The following is a 17,369-nucleotide window of genomic DNA, read 5'->3' on the forward strand; positions in this document are numbered from 1 at the left end:
ATATATGTACCCCATCTTCTTTATCCATTTATCTGTCGATGGACACGTAGGTTGCTTCCATGTCCTGGCTATTGTAAATAGAGCTTCAGTGAACATTGGTTTACATGACTCTTTGAAATATGGTTTTCTCTGGGTATATGCCCAGTAGTGGGATTGCTGGGTCATATGGTAGTTCTATTTTTAGTTTTTTAGGGAGCCTCCATACTGTTCTCCATAGTGGCTGTATCAATTTACATTCCCACCAACAGTGCAAGACGATTCCCTTTTCTCCACACCCTCTCCAGCATTTATTGTTTGTAAGTTTTTTTGATGATGGCCATTTTGACTTGTGTGAGGTGATACCTCATTATAGTTTTGATTTGCATTTCTCTAATGATTGGTGATGTTGAGCATCCTTTCATGTGTTTGTTGGAAATCTGTATATCTTCTTTGGAGAAATGTCTATTTAGGTCTTCTGCCCATTTTTGTATTGGATTATTTGGTTTTTTGATATTGAGCTGCATGAGCTGCTTGTGTATTTTGGAGATTAATCCTTTGTCAGTTGCTTTGTTTGCAAATATTTTCTCCCGTTCTGAGAGTTGTCTTTTTGTCTTGTTTCCTTTGCTGTGCAAAAGCTTTGAAGTTTCATTAGGTCCCTTTTGTTTATATATTTTTTTATTTCCATTTCTCTAGGAGCTGGGTCAAAAAGAATCTTGCTGTGATTTATGTCATAGAGCGTTCTGCCTATGTTTTCCTCTAAGAGTTTTATAGTGCCTGGCCTCACATTTAGGTCTTTAATCCATTTTGAGTTTGTTTTTGTGTATGGTATTAGGGAGTTTTCTAAAAATTTCATTCTTTTACTTGTAGCTGTCCAGTTTTCGCAGCACCACTTCCTGAAGAGACTATCTTTTCTCCATTGTATAGTCTTATGTCCTTTATCAAAGATAAGGTGACCATATGTGCATGGGTTGTCTCTGGGCTTTCTATCCTGTTCCTTTGATCTATATTTCTGTTTTTGTGCCAGTACCATACTGTCTTGATTACTTTAGCTATGTAGTATAGTCTGAAGTCAGGGAACCTGATTTCTCCAGCTCCATATTCCTTTCTCAAATTGCTTTGGCTATTTGAGGTCTTGGAATTTTCAAATATATTGAAATAAAAGTTATATACTGATACTACTTCCCCATCTTTTCTAACTCTCTTACTTATTGGCTTCTTGGTTAGTAAATTGATTTGTGACAGCTATTTGCATAGTAGGCAAGTCAGTCCTTTTCAATATTATTAAAAATATTGTCCCAGTTTCTAATTCATATTTCAATGTCATTTATTATGCTTTTCCATACAAAAGTTTTGGTTTCAATACAGTCATATTTATCAAGATTTTTCTTCATGGGTTCTATTTTTGTCATATTCTGAGAACTGCCTCCCCACTTGAATAGCAGAATGTATTCCCCTCTGTTTTTTCTTGAGCAGCTTTCCGATGTTTTTTTTCTTTTTACATTTATTTCTGGACACTCTATTCTGGTATCCTGGCCTATCCTTCTTTCTGACTCTCTTTGCAGTAGTGCACAGAAACTTTTAGCATCTCATCCAGTATCACACAGAGAGTAAGTCAGTGTGCCCTGTTTGACTCCAGTAAGCCCTTAGGCTCTCACTCTCAGATCTGCCTCTTGAGGTAGAGATTTATAGATCTTTGTAGTGTAAATTTCACTCCTAAGATTATTGAGCCTTCCTGTGCAAGACAGTCTATGTTTTAGCTTAATGTAGAAAATGCTCATGTTTATTAAGGTGGTAAAATAGTCACAGCAGGGGCTGGTGCCATTTGTTTTCCTCTTTATTTTTAGGCTATCTTTAACTGAACTCACAGTACTTTATGTGCATCATCTGCTATATTTTGTGTCTTCATGGTCATATTGAAGAAGAGGGATGTTCACGCAACATTTTGACACTGGGAAAAATTCAGAGACAGAAGCCATTATAATGAGGTCATGTAATCAGTAGTGACGCTGGCACAGAATTCCACTGTTTTCAGCCTCCCATAATCAATAGTGACTCTAATTCCAAACTTTTTCCATATCATGTTTTCTTTAAACTCAGCTCTCACCCCTGAACTAGATAGTTAGGCTGCCATTGGGTTCCAAATTCTGTCTCAGGTTTGGATGAGTCACTTTCAAAAGAAAAAAGGGAAAAAAGAGAGAAATAAAAAAGTAGAAAAAAGAAGAGACAGAGATGGAAGTTATTGTTGCTTCCTAACATGATAAAACCTTAGTAGTAGCAACCTTAGTGCTTAACCCATCTGCACCCTAGAAACTAATTGCCCAGCTACTAACTCATGGAGAATATAGGCTGTCTCCTAATTGCAATCCCAGGATTCTTACTTTACTTCAGAAAAAAATATGTCATCCATCATACCTCTTACTTGATGCTGATGAACATGTGAACACAGGCCAAGCACATATTTTGCTTTAGCTAGAGTAGCAACCAGGAATCAAACTTAAAATACATACCTCTGTTATGGTGGATGAACACCTGTATCTTATATTTCAGAATTTCACATGCCTTATGTTATATTTTGAATTATTGGATAATTTTACCCGCCATAATTCAAATTGATATGGGTCTTTAGGCAAATCAACATATTGAATGATTAAAAAAAAATCTAACAAGACTTTTTAAAAGATCCATCTTTTCTGTAGGAATTCATATTGTTCTATTTAGAGTGACCAAGGAGAATACTGGCATTTGATGCACATCCACAATTTAAGATTATCTAATGTGTTTTTATTACTTAATCAGTCATCTCTGGTAGTTATTCCTTTTGCTCGCCTACTTAATAGATTCGAAGAATGAATGCTGGGTTCAGGCCAATAAGCCTCTTTTATGGTTTACAGTTTTACTATTATTTTCCTCACTGCAGTATATTAAAAAAGAGAAAGGATGAGCTTACATGAGTAAGCACTCAGCTGTGGTTGCAAATTCTCCATGCTCACCATCTTACTTCCCAGAGAGGGGACTGTAATAGAATTGGTCTGTCTGTCTCTCTCAGCTGTATATAGGCTTAGAAGGACACATTCAAAAAGAAACAGGGATCTAAGGAAACATCATTCATACACATTCTCTGCCCCCTGTTGTTTTATGGTGGCTTTATAGCAGTGATATAATGTCCTGATTGTATAAACTTAATTGAAATAAGTAATAATTTATCTTTGCTTTATATCCTCCTTTATTCATTTTATTTTTATTTCCTTTTAAATTGTTTTGGTAGCTATAAAATTCAAGGGTGAATAGCTAGGGGTTAGAGTCAAGCGTACGGCACACAGATGCTCAGTAAACCTCCACATCTTGCCAGTGCCCCCAGCCTTCAGTCTCCTCACACTCATTCTCATCCTGTCCGTAGGAGACATGGCATTGGTAAACCTGTCAGTCTGAAATTATGACTCTCAAAGACACTTCAGAACATTGAAAGCAGCCCATCCTGGCAATGAGCATTTCCACGGCTATACTTACACAGTACCCTTAAATAAATAATTTAGAAATCTATTTTAAATCCCATGGACTGGGGCTTCCCTGGTGGCTCAGTGGTTAAGAATCCGCCTGCCAATGCAGGGGACATGGGTTTGAGCCCTGGTCCAGAAAGATCCCACATGCCATGGAGCAACTAAGCCCATGCGCCACAACTACTGAGCCTGTGCTCTAGAGCCTGCGAGCCACAACTACTGAGCCCATGCGCCACAACTACTGAAGCCCACGCACCTAGAGCCCGTGCTCCGCAATGGGAAGCCACTGCAAGGAGAAGCCCACACACCGCAACGAAGAGTAGCCCCTGCTCACTGCAACTAGAGAAAGCCCGTGTGCAACTATGAAGACCCAACAGAGCCAAAAATAAATAAATAAAATAAATAAATTTTAAATCCCATGGACCGAGTTGGAAGTTTGCCATTAGTAGAACTCATTGAATCATCAAATTGGAGGGTTTTTTTTCTTTTGTCACTTGTTATTCTGAAACAGTAAAAGCAGTTGTTAAAAGTACCTACGCTACTAAAGAGAGTAGCTTAAACCTTTAGTTCTTCTTACGTAATTTGCAATCATTTTCAACTTACTTTTTCTTGAATTTCTTACTGGAAGAATTCAGTTACTTGACAACAACAACAAAAGAAATTAAAATGCTCTAGCACTGAGTCAATTCTTTTTTTTCCTTAACACAGACTGTCAGCTATTTTACATTGGTAGTGTCTTATTACCAAAGGAAATTGCATGGAAAAGCACTGCTTCTTAAAGCCTGCCATGTTGATTTGTGGCTTTAGAGGTACCTGATTTGTGTTCTTTAGATGTTCTCCATGGCTGGAGAAGAGAATTGCATGGCAGTCGGGACAAAGCACCATATGGTTGGGTTGAGGTGAATGATCATAAAGGCACATGAGAGATGGGAGGGGGGAGGTGTCACTTGTCAGTCTTTATCCCTAGAGGAAGCTCTGGTGACAGGGGAATGATTGAAATGGCACTTTTGGGGTCCCTGGGCATGAAGAAGGGATAAACAATGCCTAGGAATTCAGTGACATAAACTCAAGGCAAAGGATGGAAGAAAAGGGAGCCAGGAATTGGGTAGAAGTGTAGCTAGCTCTCCTGCAGTTGGTGAAACATGCCAGGGAGAGACATTGATGGGAGAGATGATCAAAGATGGCCTCGTAAAGCCCTGGAATAGTGACAGATGGAAAGGCTACAGTGATTAGTAAGAAAGTACAGAGAAGGAAAGAAGACCTGAAATGAAGTAAACTCTTGTAGGAGGAGACATGTGCGATGATAAAAAGGGGAAACAAAGGATGAAATTTTCTCTGCTACCTGTTAAGGGAAATAGGCACAGAGATGGAGGGGACCAAGTCCTGGCCTTGGATATAGGAAGCACTCTTATCCCCAGCTCACTTGACCTATCAGAGCCCAAATCCTTCTTAAAGCCTTTCCAGTAGAGTGTCTAGATTTCCAGCCTGACAACTTGACACTGGGCCAGCAAAAACAGACTTTTTGCTCACTGGATCTAAAGATAGAGAAATAAAAAATACCATTTACTGAGTACAGATCATACACTAGGGAGTGTGAGCAGCGCTTAAAGTCCATCTCTCGTCATCACTCAACCCTGCATGTTAAAGATTTTGGATCAGTTTTTAAACATGGAAAATAATCTTCAAAGAAGCTAAATAACTTCTCAAGTCCCATAGTCACAGAGTGTCAGAGCAGGGATCCAACATCCTGTCTATTTAATTGCAGTTTTCTAGTCAAAACCATTTGTTTATGTAACTGATGGATTAACCACCTCCACAAACTGCTTGTGACTCTTGCTCCATTTTGGATAAACTCTTTAAAAGGTATTTCCCTAAATAAAGTGAAAATAAAGAAAGCATTAAAAGCATACAACATATGCGTTTACATATATACAATGTACAGATTGTAAACACATTCATTCACACGTGTGATGGTTGACCAGTTCTCCAGATATTATTTTTTCTTCTCATTTTGTCTTTTGAAAAGACTGTAAACTCTGAGAGATGTAGTTATCTCTGCTAAAATGATAATACTTTCCAGAATTTGTTTTCCTTCTTATCTCTTTGTGTGACCATAGGTAATTTTTCTTAGCATACTACCTTAGCCTGGCAATTCTCTTTGATGTGTGGTCCTGAGATAAGCATCAGACTTCTTATAACAGATCCCCAGGTCAGGGCTGCACAGGTCAGGCCAAACCAGTTTTCCAGGCTTCTTTTCTGCTTCTTAATGAAAGTGTTATTGCTCTTAGAAACATTTCTATATGAATGCATGTTTTACATTGTTTGTTACATAGTTGGATTTCGGAAACATTTTCCCCTATTTGATCCAAAATGAAGTATTCTTACCACTAGCCTGCATTCCCTGGAAACCGCCCTCTGAGTTCAGTGTTTCACTCCACTTTGTAATTTATTAGCAGGGTAATAATGATTAGCATAACCAGCTTGCAGTGATAGCTCAGTCCTCTTCCAGTACCTAATCTCAAATACCCATTTTTCATGGTGGCAAAATGAAATTTTCTAATCAAAGTCTAAACATCATCATTTCACAAGTTTGCAAAGCCTTTCATTTAGCTAACAACTGCAAGAATGCATTGGATGCCTAAGATGTGACTAAATACAGTGCACTAGATTTCGGGAGTAAACTGTGGTGAACGGTTTAGACTTGGTACCTACTCTTACCAAGCATATCCTTTGGGATAGGATACAAAAAAAGTGACTAGACCACAACAGTGCAGTGTAGGATGTGTCCTGAGGGGATGCTTATTCTTCTGGTGTGAAAGCTTAGCAGAGGCACCTAAGCCAGGATGGGGATCAGTGAGGTGACTCCTAGGCTGAACTCAAGAAGCCCAGGTCAGAGCAGCAAAGCAGTTGGAGGGAGGAATTCCATCCAGCTCAGGTTCAGCACACAGAAGTAGCAGAGGTAAAAGCATGAGGTTCTCATGGAACCCAGCAAGTTCAGCTTGGAGAGCTGAGAGGTAGCAAGGAACCAGGCCTGCAACTGAAGCCTTTCGAAACTCCTCAAGGCTAGCTTCCCAACCCCAGAGACCTTCAACTGGATCCTTTATCAGGCTTAACGCTGCCCAAGACAACTGAGACAGTAGACTGGGATGGGAGGAGCCATGTTGGAGGTGGGAGGAGATAGGTCCTTGAGGGTGAAGCAGGGGCAGGGAGAATTCCCGAGCTGGCCTTCCTCCCTGGAACTGGGAAATGGATTGAAACAGGCCTTCACACCTTGCCTTACATGTCCTCATCCATCCATGAATATTGAATGGATTAATTATTGGTTACATGCATTGATTTACCAAAGAAAATGCATACATGTATGATCCAACTCCATAGCACTCTTACTATAGATAGTTTATAAAATGATGAATTAAATAGGTTTCTGGGAACAGAATAGAAATGGTTTAGTGAGAAAGTGTGTTCTGATTTCTAAACAACCATCCTGCCAAAACACTTAGAATGGAACACATTTGTAAGTAAGAGACTGTCTCAAACTTTGTAATTGTCTTACATGCATATACCTTATGTCTTCAAATTAGTTCCAGGCTCTCCCAAGACAAAATTCGTGGTTTAAAAATAATTCTTCACTTCAAGAATAACCATAGGAGATTATAGACATTCAATAAATAATGGTTATTTGTTTTTAGATACTAATCCAGTAAGTTTTTTCATGTAAATATTTAGGTTTAATGAGATATGGTACAGTTCATTCATTGCTCTCATACTAACCAAAATTGACAAATGGTTTCAAATCACTATTTTTTTAGTCCACATTTCTTAGATTTATTAAAATTCATAGTACACTAGCTCAAAAGCCATGATTCTTTGAATTTTGAAAATAATGTGGAACTTTAGAAAAAAAATGTTAGCCTTTGTCATTTTCAACCATATACAGGCAAGCTTTTTTCGGTAAGCTTGTGAAGTTACTTTGTGAACTATAAAAACTCCAAACTACAATTTAAATGTTATCTACTTCTCCATTTAGACAATTAAAAGCTAGAGTTTGGTGTCAAAGGAATAACAATAAGAAAAAAGTCCAAAAGGAAAAGACATAGATGTTTGGCCTTAGCACAGTTAGATGATCCTATCATTTCACTAATGTTCTCTATTTATATTTTATTTTTATCAAATCTGCCAGCTAATAAAAAGATGCAATAAATAAAGCATCTGACTGATCTGGTGGCTACATTTATAGTATTTTAGTTCTATAAAATAAAAATAGAACTATAGCATTTTAGTTCTATAAAATAAAAATAGACATGGGGAGTAACAGGGTTGGTTGTATGATGTTTAATGCAAATTAAATATTTTTGTGTTTTTATGAATATGTCTTATCATCTTTCATATGTTTCACAGGGATTGGAGGTCAGGCATTGTTAATAAGCTAAGAGAAAAATTAATGTCCATAAACACTGTATATTAAAAATCCAACAGAAAGAAAGCGTCTCTGGTATCTAGAGGGAATGTAGCTTTACAGAAAAATTAACCCAATATTGTAATTGTTATCAATGATGTTGCAATGACATCACAAAAATGTTATTATTATTGGTTTTGAGTTTCAAAACTATCTGTTCTTTGGATTTACATTATCTTGAGAAATCACCTCCTTTTCCGGATGTTGCTATGATAAAATATTTTTAAAAGAAAAACCAAAAAACTATGTTATACTGTGGCAAATTCGCCTCTTCTTCTCCATGACAATAGATGAAGAAGCTGTAACCATGACAACAGTAATGGGCCTGGGAGATTAGGGCCAGACTGGAGATTAGGCCTCCAAGAGCAAAGAAAAGAAGTCCTGATTGGTTCTTTATTGAGACCTTATGTGATGACAAGTTACCGTTGAGAGGAAGCATGAAGGATTAGTAAGAACAAAATGATTTCTCTTGTATAAAGTAAGAAGCCATTCCTTTGTTAAAAACGTGTCCCTTCCTTTTCATATAACGACTGTTGAAATTGAGGTAAGGAGTCCGTGATTAATTCTCTCCTGAGCTTTGTCTGATAAATCAAGTCCAAACTAGCTCTGTGAGAAGATACTTCTGAAGCTTGGAGCAAAAAGCATCTGTGTGGACCCCCATCACCCTCCTTGTTGGCAGCCCCTGAATGGGTGGAGAAACCAACTCATTTTTTTTTTTTTTTTTTTTTTTTTTTTTTCCTTTTTGCGGTATGCGGGCCTCTCACTGTTGTGGCCTCTCCCATTGCGGAGCACAGGCTCCGGATGCGCAGGCCCAGCGGCCATGGCTCACGGGCCCAGCCGCTCCGCGGCATATGGGATCCTCCCAGACCGGGGCACGAACCCGTATCCCCTGCATCGGCAGGCGGACTCTCAACCACTGCGCCACCAGGGAGGCCCCCAACTCATTTTTGACGTGGTACCATGTATAAGCAGAGTGCTCTTGGCGGAAAAGTATCTGAAAGCTTCTTTTCTGTTCTTTGAAAACTTATCTAACTTCTTGAAAATTCTCAAAAGATTTTTCCAAGCCATCATTGTTCTCATTTTGTTTTTAAAAAATCTTTTGTTAAAAAAAAAAAAATTTGAAAGGATCCCATTTTCTTTAGAGTGGTGAGATGTATAGGTATTACATTTTTGAGAAAACATGCTATCTGTGATTTTAACCTGGATTCATTGATAAAGGGGGTATTTGCTATTTTTGAAGTGATAAATTTACAGGCATGAGAATGTGTTTGGTCAAATGGTATGAATACTTTTCATTTTAAAGTATTTTGCCAAATTGACTTCTAAAAAAGATTGTACTCTTACAAACTTCGGCTGATAACATGAAGGTTCTATACCCTAGCCGATGTCTTATATGAATGTCTTTAGAGTCGTGCTACTTTGACAGATTTTTTAAAAAGATTTTTTAAATTTATTTATTTATTTTTGGCTGTGTTGGGTCTTCATTGCTGCATGTGGGCTTTCTCTCATTGTGGTGAGCAGGGGCTACTCTTCATTGCGGTGCACGGGCCTCTCATTGCGGTGGCTTCTCTTGTTGCGGACCATGGGCTCTAGGTGGGTGGGCTTCAGTAATTGCAGCATGCGGGCTCAGTAGTTGTGGCTCGCAGGCTCTAGAGCACAGGCTCAGTAGTTGTGGCACACGGGTTTAGTTGCTCTGCAGTTTGCGGGATCTTCCTGGACCAGGTGTCAAACCCGTGTCCCCTGCATTGGCAGGCAGATTCTTATCCACTACACCACCAGGGAAGTCCCCATTTTTTTTTTTAATTGAAGTATAGTTGGTTTACAATGTTGTATTAGTTTCAGGTGTACAGCAAACTGATTCAGATATATATATATATATATATATATATATATATATATATATTCTTTTTCAGATTCTTTTCTCATATAGATTATTACAAAATATTGAGTATAGTTCTGCATGCTATACAGTAGGTCCTTGTTGGTTATCTATTTTATGTATAGTAGGGGTGGAGGAGGGATAAATTAGGAGTTTGGGATTAACATATACACTCTAATACCTTTGATTCCACTTACTGTTTCTTTTCTTTCTCTTTTGTTCCTTCCTTTAGAATCTATGGGAAGGTACCATTCTATGTTTGCTAACAGGTCTTCTTTGCCTTCCTGTGCATTTCTTACCCATGTCCCAACACCTCTGACAGCCTCCTCTCCTTCCTCCTTAGCTATCCCGAGCTCCAGCATCCTCCCTTCTGCTCCCAGAGACGTGGTCCCTGTCCTGGTTTCCAGTCGGTTTGTCCGACTCAGCTGGCGCCCACCCGCAGAAGCAAAAGGGAACATTCAAACCTTCACGGTTTTTTACTCCAGAGAAGGTGACAACAGGTAGGTACTACCAGTGAAATTCAGCCTAATCCACCAGGTCTTTAAATGTAGACTGTGGCGTGATGGCAGCGGGAGGTCTTGAGCAGGAACTTCGGAGACTGTGGGAAATCTCTCCTCTGTGCCCTTCACTTATTACTCAGTGGAGATAACATGTCTCTGTTGCCTGTGTGGGGCTTTTTTAAGGCAGGATTGTGTACAGAATCAAATTCAATCATTTATAGAAAACTTCCTTGAAAAAAAGACAAGCATGTAAATATATGATATCAGGTTTTTTTGTTTGTTTTTTAAATTTCCTTGAGTTTCCAAGTGGTAAGCAGAGAACAGAATTGGGCTGTGTATTGATAGAACCAAGTGTGGGAGAACCAGTGTGGTAGGGTGCAGTCTCAGCTCTGTCACTGACATCATGTGATCTCAAGAAAATGACAGAACTTCTCTAAACCTTACTTCACCCTTTAATAAAGAGGAAATAATAGTAATTACCTTGAAGGTTTTCATTAGGATTAAATTAGGTTGCATTTACAAAGGTCATTTAAGAGTATCTAGTATTTGCTAAAAGTTCTTAATATCATTATTGTCTAGGTAAAAGTGAACTGTATGCATCTCGTTTCAAGATTACAATCTACTGTTGTTTTTTGTTTTGGGGGGTTTTTTCTCATCATTTTTTCTTTAAGGTGTTTCACAGTTTTAAGGCTTTGAAGTTTGATTTGTAAGTCTATGATAGATATTGGTTAGTTCCAATCTATAAGAATAAATTGTATGATACCCCCATTTAATTAAATGTATTACACTTATTTTATATCCTCTATTTGATCACTCTCATATCTGCAGTCTTTGTGTTTCTGCTGACTCTTCCTCATGGAGGCTTACTTCTTCCCATGTTTGAGTGATTCTTGATTGTTAAATCTAGTCCTTAGAAATTTATCTGAGGGAATTTTTGAGGCCAAGGTTTAAAGTACATTCTCAGGGGAGGATTTCCTTTACCAAAACGAGACCACATTAAACCAAATTTTCGCTAAGGTATATTTGGTCCATACAGGTCTCATACTGATATTTTATTAGTTATCAGAAAATCCACTAAGTGTGATAACATTTGTTTCTCTGCCATTTTTAACATATCAACTTAAATAAGTAAATGCAGACTTGTGGTAAGCAATTTTTAGAGACGTTTTTGTTGTTGTTCCAACTAAGCTAAGACTGAGACTGGCATGTATTCACCAATTCTCTCATGAGGCTAATTTCACTTTCAGTTCATCCACTGAAGTTTGGTGTTTCAGGATCCTGGCTGTATGCAGGATCCTGGCTGTATGCTGTCAGATGTTATACCCAACTTTACCTGCAGATTTGTTTCCTGTTCTCTTCTCCTGTTAGTTTCTAAAGCTACTAGCTCTAGACTTCTCGAGAGGCAAATACTCTCAGTTAAACACCGGCACCGCAAGTCAGCTTTCCCACTATGATAATTCTCTTACTTTGCTGCCAGCAAATTCCTGGATAATTTTTTTTTAATAAAAGAGATTTTGAATAATTTTGTCAGCATTTTAGGTGTGCTGTAACAGAAGGGTTTTTCACATACTATCTAGTTTGCCACACTGCTTGAAATGGAATTTTGTAATATTTATCAGATGCCCATGTGATTGGTATCATTATTATATATTGTTAATTATTGGCATTTGAACTAGTATATTTGAATATAAGCATGTTCAATGTTTGGAAATTTTTATTTAAGATTAAAGCATAAAGCCACTCTGTAAACATCTCACTTAGAAGGAATCAGAAAGCTAGGAAGCTTTCTTAATGGACCTTCCCATTCTATTTTTTAAGCATTTTGCAAGTTTCTCTCCTCATCAACTTTTGGGGTTTTTTTTATATTGCCAATTAAGGGTGATAAAAGAGATCAGCATGTAAAAGCTGAATTTGCTTTAGAGAAACAATATATTGCTAAATCCCAAGATTATGTAGAGAAGAACACCTATTTTCAAATGTACTCAGCAGACCTACCTATGCCTCTCACATGGGGAGGGAACAGCATCATTATGTTCTTCAGTAGATGAGGACTTTGATAGGGCAACTAGGATCTTTACAAAATAGCTGTCTGTTGACTTGGCTGAGTTCCAAATTTCACATATTTTCTTCCATTTTAAACCTCCTCTTATATACAACCAGTCTAAAGTGGACATCCAGTGGTACACAGGGGTTCCTGGGATGTGGCAGCTTCTTCTTTCATCCTTTCTTTATTTTAATATTATTTATTTTATTTTATTTTATTTTATTATTTATTTTTGGCTGTGTTGGGTCTTTGTTGCTGCGTGTGGGCTTTCTCTACTTGCAGTGAGCAGGGGCTACTCTTTATTGCAGTGTGCAGGGTTCTCATTGCAGTAGCTTCTCTTGTGGAGCATGGGCTCTAGGCGTGTGGGCCTCAGTAGTTGCCACAGTCGGGCTCAGTAGTTATGGCTCACAGGCTCTAGAGCACAGGTTCAGTAGTTGTGGTGCACGGGCTTAGTTGCTCCGCACATGTGGGACCTTCCCAGACCAGGGCTTGAACCCGTGTCTCTTGCATTGGCAAGCAGATTCTTAACCACTGCGCCACCAGGGAAGTCCCCTTCTTTCATCCTTGAATGAGGACAGCATTCATTTTCTGTAAAGTTTTCCAGCCAAAGGAAATATGACCTGTTTTATGCATCTCCATATATGGAATATTTGGTGGGGGTGATAATGGTGGCATGGGGGAAGTAGAGAGGGAGAAGGAGAAAGAAAGAGAGAGAGTGAAGGAGAGAGAGAGACACAGAGAAAGGACAAATCTGGTGGGACCTAGTTGTTGACAAGGCTGAGCTCACACTGATCCTGACTATCACTCTTCGTTCTTCTGGAGAAGAAGAGACTAGATGGAATGGCTGTCACAAGCCTTCCAGTGCCTTTGAGAACAATGGGGACGGGGAGCGGGGGAGAGCCAGGATTCAAGTGTGAGGCTTCTAGTCTCTCAAACCTGTGAGTGCTTTAAACACATAATGACCTGGAGGAACCCTTCAGGATTTGAAAGGCACAGTACAGTTTGGGCTGGCTGGAGTGATATTTAGCTCAAAATGCTGCAGTGTGATGATCGGATGGCACATTGCAACTTCTCTCATGCTGCATCTCAAAATGCTTTTCTTTCCAGTTCACAGCAGCAAAGTATATCTTTAAGTTTCTATTTTCTTTTACAATTTGACCTGCCTTTAAAATGAAAGGAAAGAAATATACATATGTTCCCTAAGATCATTCATTACCTGAAGAAGCAAGCATTTGTTTTAGTGGAATCTCTGCCACTGTTTAACTCTTGTGTCCTTATGAGAAGTCTCGTAAGATCTTTGCATGCAGCTGTGAAAACAGGTAAGAATTCTTGCCCCCTTGTCTTCATGTATCCACATGGAGTTCCTGGAGGCACCTTAAATTCACCCTGCCCAAAACCATACTCACTGTCTCCTCCTTAAATATCTTTTTCTTTACATTTCTTGGTTTATGTTAGTACCTTCCATCCTGTTGACCAAGCAGCAAACCCCAGGTCATATTTTATTCCTCCCTGAATCTTAGCACTGCCATTAGTCATCAGGTCCTGGCAGATCTACCTTGGCCATGGCTCAGCCATGGCCCCTGTATTCTGTCATCTCCACCATCACTTACCTGATCTCTGACAATAGCTTCTCACCCTCTAATCCATCCTCCTCACTGTCTCGAGCTATCTTTTTTTTTTTTAAGTCCCCCTTTTAAAAAAAATTATTATTTATTTAATTTATCTTTGGCTGCGTTGGGTCTTAGTTGCAGCACACGGACTCTCTAGTTGAGGCGCGCGAGCTCAGTAGTTGTGGTGCGTGGGCTTAGTTAGTTGCCCTGCAGCATGTGGAATCCTAGTTCCCTGACCAGGGATCGAACCCATGTCCCCTGCATTGGAAGGAGGATTCTTTACCACTGGACCACCAGGGAAGTTCCTCGAGCTATCTTTTTGAACTACAGTTTGGATCACTGACTTCACTGCTTAAAAATGTGAAAGTGTTTCAACTTTAAATGTGATAAAATTTCTGTGTAAAGACATGCACACAATAACTACCAAACTCCCTTGAATGGAAGTCTATCTCCAATCTATATATAGGTAGAGTGTGATTCCTATAACCTATGAAGATTAAAAATATACCACTTGGGCTTCCCTGGTGGCGCAGTGGTTGGGAGTCCGCCTGCAGATGCAGGGGACACGGGTTTGTGCCCCGGTCTGAGAAGATCCCACATGCCACGGATCGGCTGGGCCCGTGAGCCATGGCCTCTGAGCCTGTGAGTCCGGAGCCTGTGCTCCGCAACGGGAGAGGCCACAACAGTGAGAGGCCTGCCTACCAAAATAATAATATATATATATATATATATATATATATATATATATATATATATATATATATATATATATGCCACAACAGTGAGAGGCCTGCCTACCAAAATAATAATATATATATATATATATATATATATATACCACTTAAGTCCAAGTGGCTGGGTTTGGAAATGGTACTACTATTTTAACAGACATGTGAGTTTTGTGTATTTAATTATGTAAAACCCAGGAAGAACATCTTTCTGCTGTGGTGGACAAAGGGAAGATGAATGCTACCTGTTGGAATTGCTGTGAGAACTAATTGAAAGAATTCAAGTAAAGCATCACTGCTTTACTGCACAAAGGCAGTCACTGCACCAAGGCAGAGGGTCTCAGAATAGTGTGAGCTCAAAGACAATATGGAAGAGAGGCTGAAAATAAGGCCCAAAGGTAATGGTGGTAACAGTAATAACTAACAACAATGGATTTCCATTTTTTTAATATGAACCATTTATTTTCAAAGCTGCTCACTGTTTCCTGCTAATCAAACCATTTTATCCTTTACTCATCTATTGATATCTTCCTTACCTTTCAAGCCCATGGATCCTTCCTCCGTACCCTCTGGGATAGTCATTCCTGTGGTCATACCATGGTCCTTGTCAACACCAATCTCTGCAGCCTCTCCATGATCTCGATTTCAAACCTCATACTTTCATCTCAGTCTCTCATTTCCCTACCTTCCGTTTAAGACTCTGATTCCATGGGGACCTACAATTCATTGCTTCTATGGCATTTCCATTGTCCCTCATCCTTCATGTTTTCCTCCATTTGTTAAACAGCTAAAACCCCATGGCCAATGATTATAAAGACTGACATACAGCAGTGTTTTGCTTGTTACTGTCTCATTTAATATTAACTTCTTGGCCAAAATCAACTCAAGTAAATGTAATTTTCTACCTACCTTTTCTTGCACTCTTGTAGCTGAATATACCTGGAAGAAAATATGTAGCTTTGCTGACTAGTCTTGACATTCATAACTACTTATCTGAAGTTACCTCTTCATGGTGCTGGGGGTTGCATTGCACATAGCAGTCAGCCTCTCTCACACACGATCCTAATGATATTTCCTACCTTTTCCTCTCTTCTCAAATCTCCAACCCCTTCCCTCTTTCCCTCACTCTTAATTGACCTTGCTTCTAATCTCCTGGAAAATAGTATCAATCACAATAAAAGTTGTACCAGCTTACCTAAATGGGTCTTTAAGCATATAATCTGTCTTTCCTCAAAGTGCTATAAAAGAACTGCCCATGCTCTTAACAGGGCCAAACATTCACTTATGCACTAGATCCCATCCTTTCTTGAAAACCAAAGAACAAAGCTTCAGCCCAGTGTTTCTCCTCGTCATCGTTGTTTCCCACCTCGGGGTATCATGCCCGTCAGCAGACAAGCATGTATTTGCATTTCCCATCTCAACAAATCATCCGTCTCAATCCCATTTCTCTCTTCCTATCACTTCATTCTATTCCCTTTTATAGCAACATACCTTGAGTTGTCTAACTTCACTCCAATACCTTACCTCATATTCCAGTTATGATTCTGTCCCTAGTATTTCATGAAACTGTTCTTATCGAGGTTTACCAGGTGACATCCGCATTGCTAAACCCAATAGTCAATTCCTGGTCCTCTCATTACTTGGATAGTTGGCAAATTTTGTCACATTCGATCACTTTCCCTTTCATGAAACACACTCTTCCCTTGGATTCTATTACGTACATTCTCCTGGTTCTATTCCACTCCCTCTGGCCACTCATTTTAGGCTCTTTTACTCCTAATCTCCCTGACCTGCTCTGAATTGCCCTAGGACTCAGGCTTTGGAAATCTTGCATCATCCAGTTTGTGACTTTATATTCTGTCACTGTGTTGATGTCTTCCAGATTTGTATATCTGGCCCTGACGTTTTACCTGCAATTCTGAAACATATATCCAAATTCCTGCTTGGTTTCTCAACTTTGATGTATCATGAGCATCTAAAACTTAAAAACAAAACTAAATACTCATTTTCCTTCAGCCTCAAACCCTTTGCAAAACTTTGTCATTCCAGAGGTTCCTTCATCTCAGTGTAATCTGCATATTTCTCATTACTCAGGCCAAAGTCCTTGGAGTCATTGTTAGGTCCTCTCTTTTTTTTTTTTTTTTTGCGGTACGCGGGCCTTTCACTGCTGTGGCCTCTTCCCATTGTGGACCACAGGCTCCGGACATGCAGGCTCAGCGGCCATGGCTCACGGGCCCAGCCGCTCCGCGGCATGTGGGATCTTCCTAGTCCGGGGCACGAACCCGTGTCCCCTGCATCGGCAGGCGGACTCTCAACCACTGTGCCACCAGGGAAGCCCGGTCCTCTCTTTTTCTCACACTCTATATCAAATCCATCATCAAATCTTGGCAGTACTGTCAACATATCTCCTGAATCCTTGATACAATAGGATACCTGATATTTGCTACAAAATAATACGAAAAGACTGGCTTTCGTGATTTATTTGAGCTGAGTGATAGAAATAAAGTGGTTCATCCTATCATTCTGTCTAATTTTGTACTGCTCAAAATTTTCCATCATAAAAAAGAAGTCGGATAAATCAATGAAAATAAAACATAGACGGAATCCTACCACTTCTTACCTCTTTTTTTACTATGATCAGGTCTCATGTGAACTATTGCTCTAACGTCTCAAGGT

At 39.3% G+C, this 17,369-nt stretch overlaps 1 protein-coding gene across 1 annotated transcript in view; it reads left to right on the forward strand.

The window, feature by feature from the left end:
- The window catches only part of DCC (DCC netrin 1 receptor), an 808,121-nt gene that overhangs the window by 408,264 nt on the left and 382,488 nt on the right, over positions 1–17,369 (forward strand). Inside the window, exon 8 of the mRNA XM_060118369.1 lies at positions 10,155–10,311. Coding sequence (XP_059974352.1) covers positions 10,155–10,311 — 157 coding nt within the window. The remainder of the gene's footprint in view (positions 1–10,154; positions 10,312–17,369) is intronic.

The sequence above is a fragment of the Mesoplodon densirostris genome, chromosome 15 (genome assembly GCF_025265405.1).
Source record: "Mesoplodon densirostris isolate mMesDen1 chromosome 15, mMesDen1 primary haplotype, whole genome shotgun sequence".
Classification (NCBI taxonomy): Eukaryota; Metazoa; Chordata; class Mammalia; order Artiodactyla; family Ziphiidae; genus Mesoplodon; species Mesoplodon densirostris.